This window comes from Telmatherina bonti (assembly GCF_933228915.1).
Source record: "Telmatherina bonti genome assembly, chromosome: 14".
NCBI lineage: Eukaryota > Metazoa > Chordata > Actinopteri > Atheriniformes > Telmatherinidae > Telmatherina > Telmatherina bonti.
This window is the reverse complement of record NC_136612.1, coordinates 13499440-13509788: the sequence shown is the minus strand read 5'-3', so window position 1 is coordinate 13509788 and position 10349 is coordinate 13499440. Positions and strand designations below refer to the sequence as shown.

Genomic DNA, 10349 nt, shown 5'->3' with positions numbered 1-10349 from the left:
CCAGTTTTAATTCATTATTTGATTAATCAGATAGTTATAATCATATACAAGAGACTTTACACTAAATTTAGAATAATAAATAACTTTAATATATCTAAGTTTATTAACAGTGACCACATTCATTAGCCACTACGGGCAATCCCTGAACCTCAGGGAGGGCCGGATTAAAAGTGCACAGGCCCCTGGGCCCAGAATGTTCCAAGGGCTCCGTTACACAACATAGCCTTGTAAAAATTGTGAATGGTACACTGTGAAACGACATTTCTGACATCTCTCAGCCAGTGATACCAGTAACGATACACTAGACACTGTGGTGTAAATATTTGGCTTTGATATATGTTTTATTTCATGTCCAAACTACTGGTGTTTGCCATACATGGGCCCCCAATGGGTGTGGGCCCCTGGGCCAGCACCCATAATGCCCATTGGATAATCCAGCCTTGACCTCAGGTGGTTAGCGAGGGTTCATGGTGTTAGTTTAAGTGTGCTGCCCTCTTAGACTCAAGGATCACTACAAATCAATACTAAGTTGTTCTGATTGTCTTCTGTTGACCAAACACCATAACGATGTGTGATAGAAAAGAAAACTTTCATAGCTCAAACTGAGAAAGTATAGATTAGGATTTAAACCTAAATAACCAAAAATAACCATTATAGAAGACATGTATTCTGGGGAGCACTATGCGCGAGTGTGTGGGCGTATACAGGTGTTAGTGCGTGCATGTGTGGGCGCGGTTAGGTGTAAGTGCATGTGGGTGGCGCAAAGTTTTAAAAGGTACACTTTCACTTGGGGAAACGTGGGGGAGAGGCAGCTGGGTAGCCGTAATTTTTGTTGACCGCTTTTCGCTTTATTCCTTTGTATTTTGCTTTAGCCTTTTGTGTGTTTTCTTCAATATTATTCCGGTTTATTTTCTGTCAAGTCATCACAGCACGTTCTCTGTATATATAAAGCAACGCTAATCCCAATGAAAAATAAACCATCTTAAAACGCAACTGGATCCAGCATATCTTTGGAAGGACGAAGCGCGTCACCAATATTACAGGACCCAACACCTCTCAGCGGCTTTAGGAAAAGGAAGCCGCAACAACCATCACATGTTATACCAACAAAACTAAATAAATAAATAAATAGAGAAGCAATGTGTGAAAAAGATTAAAGTTTGATGGTTTGCAGCATTTAAGTGTGTATGACCAGAGTCTAGGAAGAAAGACATCAGCATCGGTCAGAAGCAGTTGCTGCTACCCATCACTCTGGGAAGTGTTATTAAGTAATGATTTCCAAGCTATTTTGCAATTTTCAGAGTAATTGAAAAAAACATTTAAACAAACAAAAAAGTTAAAACAAACAAACAAGATCTGTATCTCAGATTATTGAACTGAACAGGCTTGTCTAGAGTCGAGACATATAATCTTGTTCTCTCTAAGATAGAACATGGTTGCACAGTTTAGGCTTGAAAATTTGCATATGAACAAACTAACTTGTTCAGAATATAATAATGATAATAATATCCTTTGTACTGATGAAACATGGGTGGAGATGTTTGGTGTTAATGCACAGTCATATGAATGAAAATCATATGACTGTCAAGCATGGTGGTGGAAGGCTGATGATTTGGGCTTTTTTTGCTGCCACAGGATCTGGACACATTGCAGTCATTGAGTCAACAATGAACTCCTCTGTATACCAAAGTATTCTCGAGTCAAATTTTAGGCCATCTTTCCGACGGCTTAAACTTGGTTGAAGTTCGGTCATGAAACAGAAAAAAGGCTCGCAAGCACAGATGCAAAACTATAACAGAAGGTGTTGAAAGTAGTCCTGTCAACATTCAGACTTTAACCTGACTCACATTGTGGTGGGATGCAGAACAAGCTGTGCTTAAACGAGTTCAGCAAACTTCAGTTCACTGGACCAGCACTATAAAAACAGAAATCATACAGAAAATGAACATGCTACCCGTAGTGTATTACTGCTGAAGGTGGTTCCCCATGCTACTGGGACACGGGGTGTACTCAGGTTACGTAATCAGCTTCTTCTTAAGGTTTGGTTTTTGTTTAATTATTAATGAACAGGACATTTGTTGATGTTCATCTGAGGTTTTAATTTCCTGAAAAGTAAATCCCTAAAATATAACCAACCATGTACTTTATTTTTATATATTGCAGGTCACATATCAATTGAAGAAAACCTCCCATTTCTGCCTACTAATACTCCTGGGAAACTGTCACATAATTTTTATACAAATATAATATGCTAAAACTATTTATTTTCGCAAGATCAAATAATTTGATGCAACATAGTGGAGGACTTTTGCCACGTGACTCACAGGCTTAAGGTCAGTGAGGTTAAGGCAGTATAAGTGTCTTTAAGCCGTTGTTACCATCCCACGCTGAGGAGCTATTTACAGAGTGCAGAAAGAAAACTATCAGAGAGAAAAGTCTGGGTTTGGTTGGAACCCCAGTATGAGACACGACCCATGTACTGGTTGCCCATTAAGATTTGAAGATACAGCGTTCTTGTGATCTTGTGGGTAACCTATTTTCTTATACTTGTAAGCAAACAAATGTTCCAGCATTCAAGCTAAGAGAGCACAGATCCCTACCAGGTTCTGTTTGCCTTTCCTCTATGTACAGTTTCTACATCTACAAACAGTGCCAAGTTTACTAAGTTGGAAAGAAAATGTAATAGTTGTTTTGTTTTAATAATGCTTTCTGTAAAGGTTGGAATAAGATGGCAGTAAGATCCACCCAAAACAACATATACCACAATCAGAAAAGAAGTGATACACAGACCTAAAGTACACTGGCTAGAAATGACTTTAATGTTTACAATATGCTGAAGAAGACACATATCCCACCAGTTGTTTTCCTTAAAACACACAAAATGGGAAGCAGCATCATCCAAAATGTGCCCTTTATCATTGGAGAAAAGGATGGAGGTATGTTTGTTGTCACCTCTTCCAACTACCAGATGAGAAAGCAGATGTTATGTGAGACTACGATTATCTGCTGCCTTTGTTCTCCTTTTGTGGTTTCCAAGGACATTTTCATTTCCTCCTCTCTCTGCTTTCAGGCAGACTTTGTGGACGAGTTACCTGAAAGTACCTTTGACATGTTTTGTAGACACATACATCTAGACCATACAGTCTATGGTCTAGACGTGGATGAGCCGAAACATTTGGTGCCATCTACCAGATCTCCATCCTCCGTGTCTCCGTACAGGCTTTCTGTTGGTTTTGTTACAGCTCTGTTCCTCCATTCTCTTTAGCCAGAGAAGCAGCAGAGACCATGGAGAACTGATCAATACTTTTAATGGTCCTGAAGTTGCCAAAGTCATTCTGGGTTTGTAAACGCCTTGATTATGACCTTGGGAAGAACCCTATGAGGTTTGATTTCGGCGACTGCGACTCCTCCTGGCTAGCGAACCTGCCTGTGCTGGAGAAAACCTTCCAGCTGGTTGGGGTAGCAGAGCACTTTGATGAAGCTCTGGTCTACCTGGGAGCCATGATGAAGCTGGAGGGACTAGCCAATGTTTGCTTCAGTTATTAACTCCTAACACAACGTCACCCCACTGGATGATGCCGCTAAAGCCAGGGTATGAGCCAGGAACAACTTGGATTTGCTACTCTATGACTTTTTACTGCAGGTGCTTTGGGAGAAGGCATAGCGGTCCAGACTGGACAGGCTGAACAGAGATCAGAGGAGGGTCTCCATGAGGAGAACTGGATGGAAATGCATGAGGAGAAAAGAAGGGCCTCCTGTGAAGTGGGAGGATTGGTAAGACGCCAGTAGATGGGTTCAGTCACCACCTCGAGCCATCATGTGTGGAGTAATCTGAGCAAGGATTCTTCAACGTCCGTAGCATTCCCAATTTCACACCAGTACTACCAGCATTATGGTCTTCCATACCAGTACTTCCAGCATTACGGTCAAGCTTGTGCAACTCTGGTCCCACCACTGGCTTGCACAAGGAAAACCAGAGGCCATGTCAACACCATCATTGGTTTATAGACGAATGCAGATTTTTTAAAAATATATTTTGCACCTTTTGACGACATGCAAACACAGTTTTGGTGCATTTTAAAGGAAAAAAACCTTCCAAGGTGAAGATTTAGTGATAATCTGGCTGTAGCGTGAACTTGAGGACAGGCTAACCAGAGTCTTTGGCTCGTGTCAGAATATTTGCAGCTACCTTCTTTGTTTGCGTCTCATTTTTTGGATTTTCTAGAAGCAGCAATATTTTTGTCAGCCTTCTGATTGCTCAACAAGGCCCAGATCACCACCTTTTGGCTTGGCGTGGTCCACAAGCAGTTTTTGGAAATACTGCCACATGGAGGCCAATTTTTTTAGGGACTGTAGGAGGAAGAAGCTCGATTTTGGCAAGTTTGTCAAGTTTGTGTGGACACGGCCTGAGAATACAGCTGTTAAAACCAACACTTCCCAGTTTTAAACACATCTAAATAAGAAGTCTCAAAACAACACAGTACAAACATATCTTGGAAATATATCTTTTTATTTACCAGTATGTGTGTCTGATAACCCTGTTCTGTGTTTTTAATGTGTGCAAATCCTCTAATTGTTTTATTAATATTCATTTTAACAACTTAAACTACTTCCTTTAGTGAACTCAAACAGAGACTACAAAATGTTCTTCATCCCTTAAAGGCCTTAAGCTGAACGGAACGAATCACGTTTCAGCTGAAGAAATAAATAAAACTACAAATATGCATTTGAAACAGCAATAAAAATACAGTAGAGTCAGCTGATACCTGAGAAGATTATTGTACAAACATCATGTGGATGCTCCCATGCACAAACATTAAACAGAACGGATCATAGGAGAACAAACTCGTCTATGCTGCTGCTGGTGTCGACTCTCTCCAGTCCGCTCTTCCGCTGGATGTACGTGAGGCTGCTAGTTGGCGTGTGGTGTTCGTCGTCCTCCCAACTTCGTTGGTCTGCAAATATAAACATGGGGTACGTCTCTGCAGATGTGGAAACGGCCTATGGGAGAGAAGAACAGAAACAATAACACTAGTAACTTCTGAACAACAGAGCTAGTCGGTCCTACACATGAGCTAAAATGATCTGTGGCATTCACAAAAAAAAAATCAACTTTATTTTTATTAAATGGTCTTAAAACCAACATGCTGCAGTTTCAGGTACTCAGATGACACAAAGACGCACCTCATGAACAGATGTGCACAAGGATTCAAACTCCTTTTGTCCTTTGGCATAGAATCCTATGGTGCAGCTGGGGTCCATGCGGGAGAAATTCATCTTCCTGGGTTGTTTACAATGAAACGACTGCAAGCAGCGTAGAAAGCCATCAGATCAGAACGGAAACGGGACTAATGTGGATTCATCTATTCCTGAATTAGCAAAGCATCAAGTTTTCACCCATATTTAAGTTTGAAAAAGACTGTAGACTAACTCACCTTATCCCTTTTATCAGGCAAGTAACTATTTTTGATCACTTTGCTTTCTTTCATTTTCAGCATAAAACAAATAAAAAAAAAAAAAAAGTAGGGAGGTCTTGGTACATATCAGAAGGACAATTTTAGGTTAAAATTTCTTATTTCAAGGTATTTCATTGAGTGCCATATGAAGGGTTATTGTAGTTCACAGAACATTTTATCTGATTAACCAGGTTAATGAAAAGAAGAAGAAAAAAAGAAAAGACGAGAAAAAAGTTTTTTCTTTTTTTGAGTACTACATGTTGAGCCTCGAGTTCTGCATTAGGCCACTGTCATCTTCATGATTTAGTTAGAAGTGACCATTTCAGGACTTAAAAGGATGGAAAAGTATGACAAACAAAGACTTGTGGACACAAGTTAACAAGATTCAATAAGAAAAGGGGTCTGTAAGGATTCTGCAATAAAAACACATCATTTTGTCCAATCTGAAAGTAATACATAAATGGTTGAAAAGCAATAAACATACAAACAAAAATACTGGCTAAAATAGCCAAGAGCTATATGCAGGAGTTAAAAACAAGCAAAAAAAAAAAAAGGTTTTAAATGCTTGTTGTGAGATTCCTCTGCTTGAAAATATATTTTGAGGGTCTGTTTCTCTTCACAGAAACATAAACATGTCCTCGTCTCATCTTTTCTAATATTTAGCATCTCAAACTTATGATTAATTTCTGTTGACTGCTAATACTTTAAATCCAGTGTTTGATGAGCAAATAACATACAATGATTGATTGATATTAAGTAAATAGACAAATAAATAATGTGAAAAAAAAATTAATAAAATGAATAAAACTAACAGGTGAATATTCATGCAAATTAATGAATAAGTACAATTCGATTAAATAAATAAGTATATGATAAGTATATGATTTTAAATAAAATAAGCAATTTAAAAAGATGTGTATAAATAAATGGTGAAACAAAACAAAATATGGGATAAAATTAAAATAAAACATGAATTAATTAATAAATATATTTATATTAAATAAAAAAAATAATTATAAAACAAAACTAAATTTAGAACAAAATAATCTAAAATGTGAATAAGCAAAAATAAATAAATAAATAAATAATTTACAACAAAATAAACCAAAACAAACAAACAAATAAATATATGATCCAAACGATAGTATTGTAGTAATAATCAGTTCAAACAAACATCTGATAATGAACATGACTAATACATTCAGTTTATCTTGAAGAGCTTTATAAACTGGAGGAATTTTCATGTGAGTAAGTGGAGCAGGTGTCAGAGGAGGAAGTGAAACAGAGCGCTGTCACAGGAAGAGAAATGGGACGTCATACCTCTAAGGGAAAGTTGTCCTTCATCATATTCACCGTGGGCTGACAGTAGTGAGGGTCCAAGTACAGTAAGTGGTCATCTTTTTGCACAGCAGGACCAAAAAGTAAAAACAAAAACAACAACATGCACATAAAACAGATCAAATGGCTGAGAACCGTTATCGGGACATACCCTTGATTAAACGTACCCTGGAAACCAACGAAGAACAACGAGTGTCTTGGTTTGCCGCCAATGATTCCAATGCAGCACTGTAACTTCAGTAGTTTCTGTGGAAACAATTCATCTCTGGAATCAAAACCTCCACAAGTTTATACATAATCTGAACACTTAGAGGTGTCTGAAGTCGGTCCTCCAGGCCCCCTGTCCTACAGGTTATCCATGTATCCCTGCTCCAACACACCTGGATCCAGCGGCCAATGAAGTTCAACACAGTGACAGGTTCATCTGAGTCAGGTGTGTTGGAGCAGGGATACATGGACAACCTGCAGGACCATGGCCATTGAGGACCAGAGGTATACGCCCCGGACTTTAACATATAATTTAAATACTTTGACGCAGGTGATGTAGGAGGGATTGAGATCTTGCCCTCCAAGTCGAACTGGAACCAGAATGATGACGGACTTCCAGGAGTGAGGGTGGGGCCCTTCACACAACTTCCTCACATCCTGCAGGTAGACTGAAGAGAAAGATCTTCAGAACACTGAGGTTCCCACACGGTTGGCTGAATCCTCCCATCTACGATTGCATTTTGAAGTACGGACAATAAAGTAAAAGCATAACCGTACTGGTGCAGTCTTGGGCGACATAGACAGCGAGGTTAGGAAGGTCTGCTGAAGCAGATACAGCTTTCCTGAAACGGGATAACATTCACCGTCACAGCTGGATAAAAAGGTCTTTCGAAAAAACTAGACCTACATGGGATCAGTTCAGGTCTCACCGTAGGATATGTGCCACGATGGACGGACCGTACCAGTCCCCAGCCTTCTTCCCAGAGCTTTCGCCCAACTCCACGAGCTGGTGGATACCAAAAGGAGCTTTGGGGTTGTCTGCAAACCAAGACACCACCCTTCTGTGTGTTGCCTCCATGGGTCTGTCCAGGAGGGAGCCCAGACTCAGGTTTCGACTCCTCATATTTGTTTGATCTACTACTTTCCAGACCGGTTCTGCATTGTCCATGAGACGAACCAGATCCATGTCATCTTTCACCACCCGGGACCTGGTGGACCAAATCCAATCTGGGAATCGTGTGAGGAAGTTAGAAAAACAATATTAAACATTTAGAAGAACCAGAACACTTTGTGTTTGCTGTTTGTCTTCCATTTTCTGCCCAGTTTCTCTAAAATAAAGAACAAATTTGAGACGTCCTTTATCATCGGCATACTGATATTAAAGTCTGATATCGACATTCAAATGTAATATCGGAGAATTTGGTTTTACTCAAATTGCACATATTATATATCAAACTCTTCAGCTACATCTCTTCTAACTCAAAATGACAAAATAAAAGAGATGTAATGCATAGGTTTCCAGATATTTTTGTTTGTTTGGCACAACTTGCTCCAAAAATATCAATATTGGTTGACATCAGCATTGGAAATTGGGAGTTGGACAAAATTAGTATATCGGATATCTGCAAATACTGAACATCCATAATTAAAATGTCCTTCCACTAATTTGCAAGTTTTTTTTTTTTTCAGTGTTACAAATCATGATCTTAATCGTAATAAATAATAAATAAATCATTATTGCGTCAGTTCAAATTCAAACCTAAACAGTATCACCTCCATCCTTTGATGTTCAGGACTCATGTCCTACATATGATCATAAGAATAACACAAGTCATAGTTGTCAAATTCCCCAAACAACTGAAAGAGGGAGCTCTATTATCATATTCAGCTATAGGGCTGTAACGATATGCTTTTGGCCCGATTCCATTTGATTCTGATTTTTTGGGTGCTGATTTGATTTAAATTGCGATTCTCACAATTCTTTGGTATTGCTAATTTTTGTAGATTAAAAACAAAAAAAAATGTATAAAACTTATTACTACTAATACTACTTATTACTACCAGACCATCATTCTGCTGCTATAATGCCCAAGAAGACAAGTAAAATGATTAATAAAAACAATAAAAATGACAAATTGTATAGTAGATTAATTTTTTTCATTTGAAGAAAAAAAAATTGTTTTTATCAACAAAAAAAAATCAATTTTAAAATTGTGAAGCAATAAAATCCAGATTTTTGATTTTTCAGTTTGATTTTCCCACCCTTAATATTTTATGTACAAGAAGCGAATGAGTTTGTTAATAAAAGATGGAGGAAAAGTGAAAAACTGTCCCAAGATCTGCATGACCGTCTTTTAATCCTTTTCACATACTTTGTGAGTCTGAACTAACACATGAAATTATTTTAATCATGCAGCTTTACTGACTGATTAGCTGCACTGTATTTTAGTTATCATAGTGCTTGTGTGTGTGTCACCTGATGGCATCATGTGTAAGATCAGGCCTCGGGCCAGCAGCATCTGGCCCGTCCGCAGAACACACCCCCAGCCACTGTCAGTAGTCAGAGAGCAGCCGGCCAGCTGAGGAAAGCCTCGTCTGTACGTTAACCACAGCAGAGATACAAAGGAGCGATGGAAAAGCTCTTTGTCCCCTGACGGCGTTACAGAGATCGGGGTTAAATTTTCACTTCGGTTATGCAATCACGTCATAAATATTATTGTCAATGTCAGAAAAATTTCTGATTGGGCCAAAAACACACACACACACACACACACACACACACACACACACACACAAAAACAAAGCTTCACCTGCATCCTTGAGATCGTATGACTTTCCAAACATGATCAGAGGAGAGCTCTTGCTGAATTTTGATTTCTGCTTCAAGGTCCAGCCTGATGCAGCAAAGAGAGAAGAAAACAGCTCAGATTCACGAAAGAAACAGACGTCGCTTCAACATCAGAGAAGGAAAACTCGCCATATTTGACGCTGTTCCATGCAGAGACCAACTTGGATTTGAATTTGCTTTTTTCTTCTGCCTCCTGATCCTCCCTGCACACTTCTCGGCCCTGTGGCTCAGCAGGGTCAGGGCAGAGGAAGAGCCAGTCGTCCATGTGGCGCTCAGCAGCAGACTCATCACATGGAGTGGAGGACGAGGTGGGATTCATAACAGCTGGACATGACCACAAATGACTGAGAGGGATGAGTCCTAAACAGAAACAGCAGACTAGGTTTCTTTGTGTACACATGACCCTGGCGGCTGTGAACTGCAGAATACATTATGAAGGCTACAAACAAGCTTTGCTCTGACTTAATGTTATCAGCAGCAAAGCAAACACGTCTCACTGACAGTACGTAAAAAGGGAGAATGTGACTGCACCCCATGACTTGAGGAATTCCAGATATGCTACTTTAACTGCAGACGAGGACGTGTTGGTTCTCACAGACATCTGGCCTGAAAACATCACCTCCATAGATGCAGCATGGAGCAAACATTCCACATACATGTGCAGTTATATGTGTTTAGAAAGTTTAGGTACAGTCAGAATGAGAATTAAGAAGCTTTAG

General features: G+C 39.3%; 1 protein-coding gene across 1 annotated transcript; it reads right to left on the bottom strand.

The window, feature by feature from the left end:
• Positions 1-4773: 4773 nt before the first annotated feature.
• On the bottom strand, positions 4774-9913 carry LOC306765768 (cysteine protease atg4da-like). The gene is made up of 10 exons (XM_079253272.1): positions 9760-9913; positions 9593-9676; positions 9259-9432; positions 7712-8009; positions 7560-7624; positions 7323-7450; positions 6962-7040; positions 6777-6853; positions 5185-5304; positions 4774-5001 (listed from the first exon to the last, which is right to left on the bottom strand). The coding sequence occupies exons 1-10, from the start codon at positions 9893-9895 to the stop codon at positions 4831-4833; spliced, it is 1332 nt and encodes a 443-aa protein (XP_079109398.1). The 5' UTR covers positions 9896-9913; the 3' UTR covers positions 4774-4830.
• Between the last annotated feature and the right edge of the window lie 436 nt (positions 9914-10349).

Coding starts and splice junctions, on each gene's coding strand:
- LOC306765768 (XM_079253272.1), bottom strand. CDS start 9,895: ATGGACGACTGGCTCTTCCTCTGCCCTGACCCTGCTGAGCCACAGGGC. Junction 6,854..6,961: donor GTTCTTCGTTGGTTTCCAGG/GTACGTTTAATC, acceptor CTGTGCAAAAAG/ATGACCACTTACTGTACTTG. Junction 5,305..6,776: donor AGGACAACTTTCCCTTAGAG/GTATGACGTCCC, acceptor CGCTGCTTGCAG/TCGTTTCATTGTAAACAACC.